Source organism: Rhamphochromis longiceps, linkage group LG13 (assembly GCF_057381845.1).
Source record: "Rhamphochromis longiceps isolate RC_006_pf linkage group LG13, R_longiceps_female_GT1.1, whole genome shotgun sequence".
Classification (NCBI taxonomy): domain Eukaryota; kingdom Metazoa; phylum Chordata; class Actinopteri; order Cichliformes; family Cichlidae; genus Rhamphochromis; species Rhamphochromis longiceps.
Window position 1 is genome coordinate 15,495,781 of NC_140569.1, and position 17,177 is coordinate 15,512,957.

Here is a 17,177-nt window from a genome sequence, read left to right on the forward strand (position 1 = left end):
GCTGTTTTATGATAATTTATTAGGAAACTGATTCTTGTGGACTGCGGCCTGATGGCTGAGCCATTGCCACCACACCAGCTCGCTGCTCCTTCAGTCAGATGAGCTAAAAACCTTTTCTAATTATTTTAGCCGACCTTGCTCTGCAAATTATGGAAGAAATATGCTGGCAAGGTGAGAACATGTGATCGCAGCCTTTGTGGGGTTCAAAATGTCCAAAAACAACACTCTGAAGCTAGCAGTGAAGTGTTTTCCAATTCAAAATCTTCTAAACTAAAGATTGCATTCCTCAGTACAAATGCTAAACCAAGCAAGGTCTAAAGTATATAAGCAGAGTCTCTGGTTGAGAAATAGTCACCTCACTGAGCCTCAACTGGTAGCTTGAGCCAAACTGTGCTTCAGGCTGTCCTATTAGCACTTAATTTGTTTGCAGTTTTCTTCTGTATGGAATTGCCTTCATATCTTAAAATAACAAAACTCCAACAAACTCTTTGAAAAAAGTTCTCTCTCTATGAGAACATTTGACAGTATAATTAAAACCAATGAATGCCAAGTGAGCTTCTATATTCCTCCATCACAAGTGCACATCTGTCACTTCACTTTATCTTCCCATCCAAGTCATTTGCTGTGTCCATTGTTATTGTGAAAGCCGTCTTCAACGGTTGTCATACTATTTACAGTATGTATAGCCTTTGCACTCACAAAGCAATTAAAGCCTTCCATTAAGTTGCCATTTTTCTTGCAGATCACTGAGTAAATATATCCTCTAATATCAGCCTTATTGCTAAAAATCAAAAAGTCTGACACAATCCCATCTGGACTTACGTTTCAGTGAGGTTAAAGACCTTCTGGGAATCCCCGCTCAAAATGCGATACCTGATCGGATCGTTCTCTCTGTCTATGGCCTAGAGGGGAAAAAAGACAACAGGAGTCTGAAGGCCATATGCTGAAGGGTGCAAAACAGGACAGCTGAGCTAAAAGGATGCTGCACTGGAGTGAAAACAAGCATAGTGCAGGATGTGAAATGTCAGTTAAAAAAAAAAAATCTGTTGTCTAAAGTACTGACACAGCAAAAGTCACAACGATGCCTTGTGTGAATTTGTGACTCACCTGCAGATTGAGCAGAATAGCTCCTATCCTCATAGCTTCACTGACTTCTAGGCTGTATGTCAGGAGAGGAAAGCGTGGTGGACTCTGATTGTTGGGTGGCAAAACCTCGATGTTGACTGTTGTGATGGAGCTCCTGGCAGAAATACAGACACCAACTGACTTTCAGCATTAGTTTCTACTTGACCAACTGTTGAGCTGTAATGACCTCTTGCCCATAGGGCAGTCAAATAGGTTAAATAAACACTGTATTTACTTTTTCTAAATACTTTGATTTAATTCTTAAAATGGATTAAACTTTTTTTTAGTATACTCATTACTCATCAATGACAAAGCAAAACAAAACATTTTTTTTATTAATGTAATAAAATAAATACAATTTAATTTTATACTTGGTTGAAATACTTTTTTCCAAACTTGCTAGGAATTTCTCACATTATTATTGGCAAAACTGCTCAAACTCAACTAGGTTGGATCAATTTTATTTTATTTTATTTTTTACTGTATTAGATTTAGATCCAGACTCTGGCTGCCTATACTGTGTTGTTGACTTGATGGCCTTAGGGGATGAAATTGAGGCCCAATTATTCCTTGACCTGTGGTGGCTGTATCTAGGAAAACTGTTGGTGGTTCCAAACTTTTTCCATTTGATATTGACAGAGAATACCATGGCCCTGGGCAATTTCAATTTTTCATGTATCCTTCCTACATTTGTTCCTATACACAATCTTGTCTCAGGTTTACAGTCATATCTCTGTATTGGTTTTGTCTCTCACATCAGGTGTCAGACTATATATAGATATGTGAATGTCTTCTTTTAATTACAGCAAATACAGTCAATTCAAACTCAAGACATAGTCAATCATCAGTTAAAAAATTAGCTAAAGAAAGAGTTGAAAGCAACTCAAACACAATGTAATGACACATCAAAGTTCACTTGTATTGAGCCTTTACTGCAGAAATGTAGAAAAGGAGTTTTGGTTGCACTGGTTTTTCTTTGTGGTTGACAATCTTATAATGAAAAGTGCATTAAGTCTCAAGATCAAGGCTCTAATGATTGCTTAAGTTCGTCCGCCTTCTTAGTTTTCATAGAAACAAAAGTGTAACTGATTTTAATTGTTTTTTGTTTTTTTCCAACATGTCTTGTTGAACTGGTACTTAACTTTTACTTACTTTTACTAAGTAAAAGCCTAACTGTACTGAACATGAAGTCCTACGAGGAGTAATTTTGTCACCATGTTAACCAGTTGGTGAAATATCTCTATGACAACCTTTCTTTGACTTAATGAAATCAAAACAGAAACACATTACAGCCTCTTTCACAACATTGTGCAAATTGAGTGGCGCACTGAAACACTGAAATTCTTTCCCTTTGACAGCTCCAAGCACACATTTAAAAAAAAAGAAAAAAAAAGAAAAGGAAAAACTAAAAAGATAGTTTAACCACAATGAAGAAAAAGGATACATTCACTCAAAGTAGCTAGGCCAAATAATTATTTTTTCCATATTTCAGCCCCCAAAAAACTTTCTGGGTCATTTCAAGCAATGTTGTGAATTACAATGAGTTCATATTCAATTAGATAACACTGGCAAATCTATTCATCCAGATGGCTTCGGCTCTATGAAACTGCTTTTCATTCTGAAAGGAGAAACAAATCTGCCTTCTTTAAAAAAAACTAAGAAAAAGAAAAAAAAAAGGTACAGAACATTAATCACAATAGCAAAACTGCTTCCATCAATGTAGAACTCTTCAATGTTCAAATAAATCACCTTCTCTGGGTCTCTGGTGCATTGTCTGAGGCCCTGACAGTGAGTGTGTAAGATCGCCCGACAGTTAAAGTGACACCAGGTGCCACGGTGATGCGTCCAGTGCGATTACTGATGATGAAATCTCCTTGGGCGCCAGCCAGTATCTCATAGGTCACCAAACCATTCAGCCCTTCATCTGCATCCGATGCTGTCAGCTGAGAGAAATTAGGGAGATAAAAAAAAAAGCTACACATTATACACACAGTGCCTTTACATTTTCCTCTTTTTCCCTTTGCTTTACACCTCCCAGAAATATGTTTACTAAACCAGTCAAGCAGAAACTATTTCTCAGTGGGTGGGGATTGTGGGTTAGGACCTGTTTAGCAAATAAGTTGCAGAGGTATTCCCAAATATAAATATTTGCTGGACAATATCATCTGCATTATGCTTTTTTTTTTTTTTTTTTTTAACCTTTATCTATACAAGTAGTCCCACTGAGGCTAAATGTCTCACAAGAGACACCCGTTTCAGATGTTAAATGTTAAAATTACAACAATAAAAGAGAAATTGTCTATTGTTTACAGTACAGCCATATCAAAAAACAGTGATGATTTCACAAAATGATTTGTATGTGTTAAAGTCTGTGAAATGACAAATGCATAGAAAAGGGTCTGCATTTAAGTGAAATCAAATCTAAAGGATTTTGGTTTGTTTAACTTAATGATGAGCAAAGTTGCAAACTACTTTCACTACATTCAGCCTTTCATATAAAATATGGGGGGCTGTTGACAGACAGCTGACAAACATAGTTCTTTTGGCAAGTGTGATGGAAAAAATGATACGTAAATATATCATTTATTTCATGCTCCCATATCAAACAAATTAAGGAACCACCCTTTCCTTCAAGGAAAATTATTTAGGACATCCCGCTGCTTGTAAATACGAGCCCTCATAGTGTAGTTGGCTTCATATCTTTAGGGCCTTGAAACTTTAATCCAAGTTACCATGACCTCCTTTTCCATGCTCCTGTCGTTGGAGTAAGAGCTGTAGCATCAAATAAGCAGCAGAATCCTCAGGGGGCTTCAGCTCTCATAAATGGCTTATAAAAATCGGTTAAGCGGTCATACCAGGCACTCTGACCCCTGGCCTCATTTCAGGGAGGGTGAAACGGCTGTTTTTTAAAACCGATTAAACTTGACCTTTTCAATGTCTGACTTTTTTTTTTCTCTTTTGAGGAGAGGCCTTGCTGAGAGGACAGATCAGCTAAAAGATGAAAGAATCATGCTCCGACTATCAAATGAGACAATACAATGATAGAACTCTTACTCCTCTGTTGTAGCAAAATGAAGTTATGGTTCATGTTTTGAACAAGTCCTCTCCTATGGCATAAGTTTGAGCAAGCTGTAATTATGACCTCTAGTTAGCTTTTGAAGTTAAGCGACCTTCAGCGTCCTTTTAAATAAGCGCATGTAAATTATGAGCTGGTGTTGTCACCTTCACTGGAATCACAGTAATTTCCACAGGCTAACTAAATATTGCCTGAGCACTTTCTAACCAAGCTGTGTTTGTTCCTACCCAGAATGAAACAATGAATGAAAAATGTCCCTTTCAGTAATGCCTACACGAGTCTGCTCACCGTTTATCGTTTTCATGCACAGATGTTAGATTTGGTTAACTTAAGCATACACGCATAACAGAAAAGAGGGAAGTATATCATGACCTTTAAAACCACTACACTAATGAAATCAAAAACGAACAATGTTCCTAATCCATAAAGATAATCAAAATGGACTAAACAAACAAGGAGAAAATTGTGTTTTATAAGCAAAATACGTAAGCAGGGGGGTTAATTCACGGTCATCACGAGTGCCTTCCACTACGAATGAACCAAGCTTGTGCACTGAAGATATAGATAAAAGCATTGTCTGTGACTTGTCTGACAGGACTACAGATGAGATGAAGGGCACTATTCCAGCACAATGCACTGGATTGTTGTGGTTATTTGTTTTGAGCATGAAAGAACGTGCGTGAGAGGGATTCTGTGTGATGAGGAAAAAGATGGAGACGTAGCGCGGCGTGCTGGTGCAAGAGGAAAGAAGCAAAAGAATGATTGTTGGATTGATTACCTGTAGCACCGTCTCCCCCGGCTGCATGTTGGTGAAGACTTCAACACTGTAGTAGACCTCTCCAAATGTGGGGGTATTGTCATTGGCATCAATGACCAGGATGTTGACAGTTACTGGCCTGCTCTGCTGGACGCCATCTGACGCCACCATCTATAAACACAAGAAAGAGAAATGCCTAATAAAGCGTACACAAGTGAAGTCCATTTTCCTCAGATAAATCATAGATAATTGATTCTTTTATTCAACCTTAGGCTTTCACTATTTGATAAGCCTAAGTGTCAAATAACGTTTTTACGACCTCAACACCAGTGCTTACAGTTTTCCTTTGTATACATTCATTTTTCTTTCCCTTGACATTAGAAAAGTGCTTAGAGAAGAAAAGGGAGTGCTCGTCTGAAGCTGCCTAAAGGACAGATTGCAAACTGAACAAACCACATGTTTATTTGTCCCTGGCAGCTCTGATCTCCAGTACTTGGCGAGGTAGAAAGAAAATGGACTGAGCAGAGCAACAAGTGCAGTGTAGGAGAGGGTAGATCTAAACAACAACTGTTGCAGCAGCAAGAAATACATGTTTTGACGCTTTGCACTAAGCGTCAAAATTGAAATGACAAATCCTGCTGGTTATACTGTATATCAGGAGATTGCTTTTAGTAGCAGCTAAACACTCACAGTGAAGGTGTTGAACAGAAACAAATGATAACATATAGAAACGTGCTTTTCCATCCTATCAAACTGTGTTTCTGTTCTTGAGCCAGAACTGAGATGCCAAGAAGTTTTAGGGAGACAAGAAGGAAAGCAGATTTGGATTTACTGAGACAATCCATACTTATACATACTTATATAAATGTGTAAGTACTGACTTATGTAAACCATGTCATGCCTGACTAATATGTTTACTATGAGAAGTGGATTAAACTGATTCCAACTGAGGGGACCCATTTCCGAATGCAGAGGCCAGTAAAATAGACAAAAAAAAACCTTAATGGGTTGATTGAAAAAAAAAAACAAACCCAAAAAAACCCAAATTTAAATATATAAAAATAAGAATCCAAAAAGAAGAATGAGGACTAAGGTATAGAAATGAAGGGCAAATAACAACAAGAAAGACATGAATATATATTCGGTGTTGATTGTAAATGAAACACAGATGGGTTCCCAATAAAACTCATTGGAAATCTAACCTTCAAAGCAAACAAAGCAAACAAAAAGAAATAGCTTAAAAATTAATCAAATCTATCACAAAAGCTAAACATGAATAGAGCTTGCTTATTGCAAGAGAAACGAACTAGATAAACACACATTCATATAATACTTTACAAAAATATGCACAAAAAGGTTTTTTTCCCTAAAATCTTGGATACTATCTATACCCTACATCTAGAGTACAGTTTAATATAAATTAGAGTAATAAATTTGTTAAATAAATTATCCCTGAGAAATACAAACACACACACATTAGTCAAAGAAGTGAATCAATATGTTTTTCAAGGTTAGGTAGAACGTTTTATAGATTCTGATAAACTCACATCCCCAAAAAAGTTTTAAAAGTGAAAAATGTAAAGCCTGTTGTGAGATCAGCCTGAGACATATCTACAAAGCTGAAAACCAAATACTCAAATACTACATAAATATTTAGCATTATCAATTTCAAACACGATAGAGGCAGACTCTATCAGATACTCTATGTTCAGATATTAAGGAGGAGGATCCTGATGGTAGGCAACAGTCCATTTGTTTCATCTTGGTTTCTCTTCCCAGGTCCCTGTTGGGGGCAGGGACTGGAACTGGATAATGAGAGGTCTGGAGTCATGTGTTCTTGGCTTGCACTATCCTCATTGCTGCTCAGAGACCGCACTGGTGGCACTCTCCTTGTCCACATAATTTTGATAGCTATTCGCCCACTTCTAAGAAGGCGGAAGATCTGAGAGGCACGGTAATGCTGGAAGAACACTGTGTTCCTGCCTGCGGTCTCTTAGGTGGTGCCAGGAGATACCAGCCATACGGTTCCTGTTGACTTGCTTCACAGAGCTTTGGCCTAATTTTTCAAACCCCCCCAAAATTAAGAATACCAATATCCCACTATGAACCTTTCACTAAAGTCCACAGGGATAGAAAACAGGGCTGTCCTGTGGTGCTCCTACTAGTCCATGACTACGTTTTCATCCCATGCCTTAGTCTGATCCAGAGGACTGGGTATAACCAACATTTCAAGGTATGTAGATGAATATCTACTGTATAGCTCTGTCAATAATTAAGCTTTATGGCATGTCAGAAAGTAAATCAAATTTTTTTCAAGAATATTTCCCTAAAGTAATGGTTTTTTTTAGTCTTATATAAGAGTGAGTTCCTTATTTGTGTTATCAGGCACAAAATTATGTTGTACTATGAGGGAAGACAGGAGCAAGGTTAATATAGCAAAATCTTTCTTCTGAACCTACAGTAAGAACAAAGCATTGAACAAAAGCAGTGTCTCGTGTGAGCTCTGGCTCATAATGTCTTTTGCACAACTAACATTAGGCAACAATTTGTCCACCACGGAGGACAATCCCAGGGTAGGTTGCTGTCAAAACAGCATTTATCTCACTGGTTGTGTGATGCAATCACACAGGCCTAGAGGCCACAGCCGTCCTTCATACTTCACATCTGCCTTATTCTCACCAACAACTCCTCAGACAAATGGGTGGTGCAAATATCTGCACAGTAGAATATTGGGCATCTTTGTGCATGGAGTTCTATCAGTGCACTACATCTGAGTCCTTCTGACTCCGTTTTAAGCATAATACACTGTGTTGACAAATCTGGCACCTTTCTGCATGTGTGAAGAGCTGTTCCTCTAATCTAATCTAATCATGGATTAGTCAGGTACATGGTGTGTAAAGTACTGCTGTCCTGCTGTAGCAGGTGTGTTGTCTAAATTTCATTCAGTTTTTTTTCCACATCACAGGCCTGACTTATCCAAATGACAGCTTATACAGGGGTTAGCTAAGATGAAACAAGACTTATTAAGAGGTCTAAACCCAGATTCTGCTGTGGCAGATCGCCAAACCAAGAAGGTGCTGGATGCATTTTTTGACCCCAGACAGCCAGAAGAAGGGACATTATGGTACCTCTTATTAGAAATTCAATTCAATTCAAAGACACATTCCTGCCATACTGAATGTCTGAACTCATTAACAATTTAACAATTACAACACCACATAGAACAATAGTAGACAAAACTCTTAGCACCCTGTCACCTAAACTAAAATGTGTGTAACATGCATACCGTCCAGGTGGCAATAACAACTCATCACGCATTCAAAAGCCACAATCTAACATGTTAATGTAACAGCTCAGACATGTTGCCACGTGATAAACCTTTGGATCAACAAAGACTAGACAAAGAAAAGTTAAAAAGACTTTTCCTTGGAGCACAAACCTCGCTTTCATTCTAAAGACTGAATTAAATCTTACTTCAAGTAAAAAAAAAGTTGCCAACAAAAAAAAAAAAAGGGTTGACTTTTAGTGATTTTCTTTCATGGACCTTCCTATCAGTGTTATACAGACACAGGTGGACACTTCTATTCACCCCCCTCCTCTATTTCAGTCTTCTTATTTTCCCACTGTTTGTGTTCCTTGGATATATTCATTGTACCTCGATCAGCTCTTAAATACAAACTTGTAATATTTACACATATATATTTAATTTTTTTAATCTATTTTTTATAAGGCACCCAGGCACAATAGTGACAACATCACAGTAGTGGTTAACAGTGTATCTGTATAGTTAATTTTATTTATATAGTGCCAAATCACAACAAAGGTCGCCTCAATGCACTTTAAACTTATAATAGTCTTAATTTCATGATATGAATACTTCATGTACTACTCTACTATATCAGTGAGCAGATAAAAAACAGCTTTTCAGGAGCTTAAGTGAATTATATCTTTGGACATTCAGTGTACTGAATAGTGTACTGAGAGGAGACTTGTATTAACTTCATTTGTGAAACATAGAGCTTTAATTAACTACGCCACTGAAATGCATGCTGGGTAATGCTAGCTAGCCAAGCAGATCTAATGCTACCCGAGTAAAGACTGATAGAGGATGGAGAAAAAAAGACACAAAGATGGTCCAGAATATTTTGCTGCCAAAAGATGAGCTGTGTTTTCTAACCACAGAATCATTTGTGCCACAAACTTTAGAAAAATAAGTCCAAATGGAGTTCGTTATAAAGTTGCACTACAAAGCTCTGCTGTGGAAACATTAACACCAGTGAACCATATACTAAGTCTGCAGCAGAAAAACTGGCATTGAGCAAAACTGAAAAGCATAACAAGCAGCCTGTTACGTACTGATCTTACATTAAAGTTTGTATTTTATGTAGTCCTGACAGAAAAACAAATATAAGCCATTATAAATCTAAAATGAAATAACCACTTATGGAAATTATTACTATTAGTAATAATACTACAATTCATAAAGTGAACAAGAAAAAATATAAACAAAAGAAAACAAACCAAAAAAAACAAAAAACTAACAAACCCCAAAACCCAGCATGATACAAAGTTTTATTCATACCATCCAGCATCACATCATAATATCTAAATTTAGCTCTAACAAGCCACTAGCATCGAATGCTTCCCTGAACCTCATCTATGTGGTAGTCGACATGGCAAGTCATGGCTCAAGTAGCTAGAGCCTCGAAGACTGGTTGGGCTGTCGACTTACCCCGTGGGTGTAGTGAACATGCTTGCCTTCTACTGACTCACACAGCCCTAGACTTAACGTGTGCTGCAGGTGTAACGAGTAAAAAGACAAACTGTGGTGCACACACGCTGCCAGTAGCCAGTGGCACATCCTACCTTTTTAATATAGCAAAGCAGTAGAAAAGGTGTGTCCATTAGAGTTACAGCAGCATCACTGTATCACTGTGCTACAGAATTGATTTTATTTGATATAGTTTATTATTATATTATTTAGAGTTTGGACAATTCGTACAAGCTTAATGTCTTGTCATTTTTCTCGTAATTCTTTTTAGGTAGTCTAATTCTCCAGACTTCTTCAAGGATATCCTAAAGTTCTTCTTTGGTGCTGACTGCCTTTTGTTTTATTTTCAGTTTCAATAATGTCGAGGTCCAAGCTCTGGAGAGGCTAAGCCATGATTGACGATGTTCCACTGTGTGTTTTTCTATCCAGGTATTCTTTTACTGCATTGGCAATGTGTTTGGGATCATTGTCATGCTGAAAAATGAAGCTGTTGCCAGTCAGATGCTTTTGGTATTGCACGATGGATGAAAATCCAACAATACTTTTCTGCATTCATAATTCCATCAATTTTGAAAAACTCCCCAATGCCACTGAATGAAATGCAGCTCACAACTGTGACAGAGTCTCCCCTGTCTTTTATAGATAGCTGCAGACACTCTCTGCTGACATTCTCCATATATTTTGACAACAATGAACAAAAAATTTGAAATTTGGATTTGTCACTCCATAAGACTAGTGGCCTCTGATTTTCAGTCAACTTTGTGTGTTCTCCTCTGTTTTCTGTCTTTAAGAATGCCTTCTTGACAGCCACCCTTCCACTAAGACCATTTCTGATGAGGCTTCGGCAAACAGTAGATGGACCAATTGAAGGGCCAGAAGTATCACTCAGGTCACGTGTCAGGTCTTTGCTGAATTTGTTCCTATTTTTCAAAGACATGACTTTGAGATACTACTCATCTGCTGTGGATAGTTTTTATGCCTGCCACTTCTCTTATCCTCCACTCGTCCAGTGCTCTTAAATTTTTAAGGGCACACTGCACACCATGCTGAGTTTCTGACTAATGGTCCTTCAGGAACTTGTTCATTCAAAAATGGTGTCACCTTTACTCTATTTCATAGATTCAAGAGAAGAAATGGGAACTTGAAGCGTTTTTGTGAGATGCTGCTAGTAACAAAGTGGTTAAACATGTAATTTAAAATACATTTTTATTAAGTTGTCTGTTATATGTAGATCTTTTTAAAAGAAAAGTATCTCTTTAAGTATTTTATTGTTGTTTTTAAATTACTGAGTGATTTATTGTCAAAATGGTCTAAAAAGGGTCAGGTATAAGGACTTGGACTGAAAAAGACTGAAAAGCAGCCAATGTTAAAATAAAAACTTTCAAAAGACCCTCAGAAACCCTGGAGAACTACTGCTCAAGACCACTAAAAATACCAGCACCTGCCTGTGCAGTAGATGAACCTATGGTATAAATGTGATAATCCTAGGAGATTTTCAGAAACCCTGACCTCTGACCTTGAGGTGGAGATCAATGGGACTCAAACTTGTCTGAGATTTCAGTGGCAGCACCTATGGTATGAGTTTGAAAATTCCAGGTGATTTCTTGAGTTATCCCATCATAAGATTTTCAGAAAACTTGGCCACTGTCCTTGAGGTCAGAGATCACTGAGATTTGAATTACCGCATTAACAAACTTGGGTGTCTACGCCTGCTGGCCGGCGTGTGACGACAGTACCCCATCAGCCTTTGATGGCTGAGGGATAAAAAGCACAAGAAAGTCTGGCTCCTTAGAAGCAAAACATAATGAAAAGATTGGTGGTTCAAGACATTTGCACGGTACTGAATATTGTAATAACAGTACAACATAGCGCCCTGATAATCAGTGACATACATTATAATGTAATAAAAAAACATTAATTAAAAAATCAAACAGAAAATGAATAAATGAAGCTCACTAAAAAATATATCTCTAGAATTTATTCAAAACCTTTATAGCATTTAATATGCAACTTGTCTGTTCAAGTGAAGCGACATGAAGAGGATGTTACCAAAAGATAGCAGAACAACTGCTTCTAATGATCCGAGAAGGGAATTTCTCTCTTTTACATGTGATACTGAATAAAGACCTTTCTACAAAGCTGTGCCAAACATGGCTATCTAAAAAACGCAACACAATCAACCCACAACTGACAGCTTCTCAGCTTCTCTGTAAAGTGTTGTCAGAATGGATCTTGAGCTCAAAAGCATGCTTAGCACTTACCAGCTTTTAAGCTTCTCATATATCCAAACCAGAGAGAAACCAAAGAGGATAAATAAAGCTGAGCACACACAGCACAAAAGGGTCAACAACGCACACACATAATAAATAAAACATTCCTTCATATACCGCTGGTGCTGATGTCCAAAGCACTTTCACCAACTCAACCAAATCCAGCACTACACCAAAATCAACGGCACACAAAAGCATCCGAGTTCAAACTTCTGCGGTCCCCGGGGAAACATTTCCAGCAAGCTTGCTGTAGTATCACTGCTGGTTTGCTAATACCCCTGGATAAACAAGTTGCTACCTCTCTAAGCCAAAACACTTAAAATTGGTGAACCAGACTGCTAATGTGAAATTAATAACAATGAAAACATCAGATAAAACATAGCTGTGGAGCTCAGTGAGACTGAACCATTTCATATGATATACAAATTACAGGGTTCCAATAAATTTGAATGACTTGTATTGTGAGTCAAAGTCAAAAAGAAGAAAAGAAGAAACAAGAAAGCCAACATGGACAGTGCAAACAATATTTTGATTATGATCTGAGAGCCAGAAGTATTTTGTCTTGTTTTTACAGATTTAGGAAGTGGTGTGCAAGAAGGCCAAGAAAGACAAGAAAATAATTCAAACGCAAGTAACTTAAGGAGCTTATTCGTATACCATATACCTGACTACATTCAAGAGTAATAGAGAAATCTATAGCAAATAAAGAAGAACAAAGGTAATAGAGAAATAGCAAGAAGAGTACAGTTCTAGTACAATTCAACTTTTGGTGAAATACTAATAGTTAATGGGCAGATCATTACTTAATAACAGGATAATTCTACATGTATAGTTAATAACACTAAGCACACAAAAGATTAAAGATAATATACGAATGAATCATCAGTTTAACATTTCATGGCTATTTTCAAGTTTCAGAGTACAACTCTCTGTTAGAGTTTTCTGTATTTGCAGGATGTTTTTCTTGCTTCATGGATGATGTTAACCTGATCAATAAGCTACTTGATTTTGGTACATGGCTAATCTTGAACTTCTATTTAAATACACAAAATGGAAGATGTGGGTCACAGTACTCGAGTGCAGTTGTGCAGATAGCTACACTGAGTTGTGGGCCTACCGTGAAAGTATAGACCATCTGCGTCTCCCGGTCCACAGGTTTGAGGAGCCTCAGGTAGCGGATTATCCCAGTTGGGGTCAGGCTGAAGATCATGGTGTAGTCATCCAGGGTAATCGTCACCATGGGGTCTTTTGTCTTCCGAAAGAAAGATATACAAAAAAAGAAACATGTTGCCATGGTGACATGACTGTTTCATAATTTATTTTTCGAAGGCCGCAGCTGTGGAGCTGAGAAACCTATCAAATGGTACATTTTGATCTGCCAAAGAGTTGGAAAAAGTAATCTGTTGGCAGGTCACCCATCTTTCTAGAGAAAATAGAGAAGAAGGCAATGAGCCCTAAACCAATGTCTTTTTAACATTAATGAAACACTCAAAGAACCCCACATCTTTATGAATGTGACTGTATCATGAAAGCAATAGAAAGGCGTCTTTACTAATTACTACACCTGTTCCTTTAGGGGGAAAAATTAAGCAGGCAGGATATGGGGTTTTCAGCTTTTGGTTTAAGGTTTCCAGATGAAAACAAAAAGCTTGAGAAACATTTTGAAAAAGAGTCATTTTGATAACGATCACTGCTGTGTTAATACAACTGTGGTCCACTGCTGCAAGTCGGCTTCGATTCACATCCATCAATGAGTCCTCTTAAGAGAGTTTGGTAAACATCAGGACTGGGTGGCTTATTGATTTTGTTATCTCTGTTTCCACTTTGATGTGTTAATCTTCTGCAAAGACTTGCTATGTATTGAAAGATGAACTAAAGGTAGTAATCATTTGTTTTAGCTGCGTGTCACTGTGCGAGTCTAACAGTGCAGTGAGTGAGTTAGAGTTCTCCACTGAGGTGGATGCACACATGCACGCACACTTTGTAAGCTGTCAAAGAAATAGTTAACACCCCACACGGAAGAATCAATTTGTAAAGTTTTGATTTTAGAAATGCAGAAACAGCAATCTGCACATTACAAAAGACACTCCAATCAAAGCAAAACACTCCAAACACACACTCCAATTCCAGTACAAAAGTCAGTACACAGCTTGATTGATGTACAACACACCAATCATTACAGGAGACCCGATTACCATTTAATTGATCATTTGTGCAATTCTGCAGTAAAAAGAGGAGGAATTCTGCAGGAAATAGAGTTTTTTTTTTCCAAATACAAAGCAGGATTATGAAGTTGGTAATTAGACGCTGAGAATGTCTCCAGCAGTGATCAGTGCTCTGAATGTATTCTTACTTTTCACACCATGATGCATGCATTAAAAGTAGGTATGTCCCAAATCAGTTTTGGTAAAAGGGAAACAGCAGTACTGATCTGTATCGGCTACATGAAGTGAAGTTTAAATGAATGAGATTCGCATTGACATTGTGCCAGATCAGGTAAAGCGAGTGGGCAAAATAAATACAACTAAAAGGAATGCATTTAACCTTTTGTTTGAAGTGGAAATCAAGCAAGGAAATGTCTCGTTCCAAAGACTTATACATGTATTTTTAAATCTTTGGCCATCATATCACATTAGAAAGAAACCAGCTGAAGCCATGTTGCAAGTTTAAAGCAAAACTATTAAGCCAAATCTCTGAATTCAATTTCCTTTACTAATAACAGAGGCCCAGCACAGGCCCACTTTAAGTTATTAAGTGTACACACTGCAGCTGCATAATGCAGGAAAACATGAATATTGGATTAAACTCAGCATCAAAAGCTAGTCAATCTTTAAAATGATTTGCATCAAAGATTAGAGCACAAAACTGGATCAGGACATCCCTTTATAACATTGTGTGGGTTTGAGTGCGTGTGTGAGTTTGTGCGTGCCACAGCATTTAAAATCAGCCCTTTTACCTACAGGTGTAACACCGGGAGCCAGCTGTAACAACAAAACAAATATAGCGGGACAATGACTCATGCACATGTTATTTTCTGTGAGTACGCGATACAAGCACATGAATAAATGTGGCTCTGTCCTCAATATTTAATCAATGCACTACAAGTACTTTGTGTTTGTATGCAACCATGCATGGATGGGCATCTTTAAAGAGTAAGCGACAGCGAGCTTAGGCTGATAAAGCCTCTCTTTCTCTCTGTACCTCCTCAATGTCATTATCCAAAGCGACGATTCCCAGGGGGGCGGTAAGGTTGGCACTGGCTGAGATAGTCGTACCAACTGGGGAGGACTCACTCACATAGCCCTGATAGGTAGCAAACTGGAAATACGGTGCCTGGTTGTTCTGATCCAAGATTTCAACGATGACTTTAGCATATGCTGGGAGGGGATGACCATTATCCTGTTCAGCCTTGGGAGAGGGAAAAGAAAGAACAAGGGTGAAAGTCACTCTGTGGAAAATACCATATCAACAAGACTACTCTGCTGGAAAGTTATGCTGTTCCAACTCTCATGCAGGCACAGAAATAGAAAGGCATAATTTCTCTGAGTGTCATTTCAATTTTAAAAAAGCTATATTGACTAAATTTAATCAGGGGTCCATTTAGGATTAGAACTTAGTAATTACCGGGGCATTTAACAGAAATACCATCCTTTGTAGGAGAGGGACTGCAATTAGTGGCACTCCTTTGCTGTCAAATCAGTGACCAGTGATAGAAGGAGGCTCTTGGGAATATTACGAGCTGATTCAATGCCAAAATTAACCACTTCACTATTAAAAAGGCTCACACCAAATCTGTCTGCATTGCTGAAGGTGAAAAATCCCTGTTTTTCTGTAAAGGTTCTCTGTCTTCTGAATCAACCACAGAGCAGTCTGATATAATAAAATCCCCATGTACAGCTCATCTATTCAGCATGTCAATATCCTCAACCAAAAACAGACATGCAGCACTCAGCTATGGAACAGAGCTTAGAGAAATGTTCTGTTACAAGACCACTGAAAGAGTGAAAATTACATTGCTCAATCAGGTATCAGTCCATTTGTGAAAAAAAAACAAGTTTCTTGAAAAATCTAGCTCCCATTACATAAAATCAATATGTCCTCTTAAGCTATTAAAATGTTTACAAACTAAATCTGGAAAGATAAATCCAGAGCTGTAAAATCTCCAAGAAATGCACAAGTGAAACATGAACCTGCATCCAAAATCAGTTTGCATTTGTGCCATGTACAGAGAAACACACAGCAAACTAGAGGAATCCATAACAATCACAACAATGTAAACAATCCTTCCACTTCATTTTGCTGCACGGCTGGTGGGTGACATGGCCACTTTAGTAACATAGTACATTTCCATAAATCAGTATGTTGTCTCAGCCATTCAAACTGCACAAAACCTAATGAAGCTGAACTTACACTAGAGTCGAATCTGACACTGCCATGTCCCAGTAAGAGGAAACTTAATGAATGCGGTCTGGTCAGGCTGTCACTACAATCTTTCGCCTCCTAAGTACATATGTCACTTTTGCCACCCACACTGGGATGCTTCAGAAACATTAAGGCTTTGAAAATACAGAAGGAGTGGGGGACTAAGGGAACATCAGTTCAGGCCATGACCTGGAACTAATTCAGCACATTAGCTCAATTTCACTGGGCTTGTGTTGCAGAGTGCCAATTATAAGAAATGTAAGCGCTTGTACTGCAAAATTGTAAACAGCAGGTTCCCCATGACTTCATGTTTACTGCCTTATGTGTATAGCTTACTATGGGGAAAAGAAAAAAAACCCACTTGTAGCATATTCAGTTGAGCTTCCCTCCAGCTGAGATTCATACCTGTTATTATTTCAATCACAATCTCATGTCAGATTCTCTTCCCCAAACATCTTCTACTTATCCCCTTATCAAAGTGATAATAAGAACACCAGCACTATACTGACCCAGAGATCCAATCTGCTCACACAAACGCCTGAGGGAAAAAACAAAAATGCTGTCATTGACAGCCATAACATACACTTCACATACAGTGTTCCCTCATGATTTAGAGTGCCATTTCTTCATTCTCTTACTTTCACCAAGCCGTCACGTCTGCCTTTGACATTTGGCTTAATCTCACCGCAGTCACCTTAGTAGATGTACCTAAGTCAACATCAGTGATGACTTTTAAAACATAAAGCACATGTTGTC

At 38.0% G+C, this 17,177-nt stretch overlaps 1 protein-coding gene across 1 annotated transcript in view; it reads right to left on the minus strand.

Moving 5' to 3' along the window:
• LOC146655540 (protocadherin-15-like) overlaps positions 1-17,177 on the minus strand; it is a 218,506-nt gene that overhangs the window by 82,403 nt on the left and 118,926 nt on the right. Inside the window, exons 12-17 of the mRNA XM_085427953.1 lie at positions 15,201-15,407; positions 13,117-13,251; positions 4,980-5,129; positions 2,875-3,068; positions 1,108-1,240; positions 823-902 (exon numbers count right to left, since the gene is read on the minus strand). Coding sequence (XP_085284079.1) covers positions 823-902; positions 1,108-1,240; positions 2,875-3,068; positions 4,980-5,129; positions 13,117-13,251; positions 15,201-15,407 — 899 coding nt within the window. The remainder of the gene's footprint in view (positions 1-822; positions 903-1,107; positions 1,241-2,874; positions 3,069-4,979; positions 5,130-13,116; positions 13,252-15,200; positions 15,408-17,177) is intronic.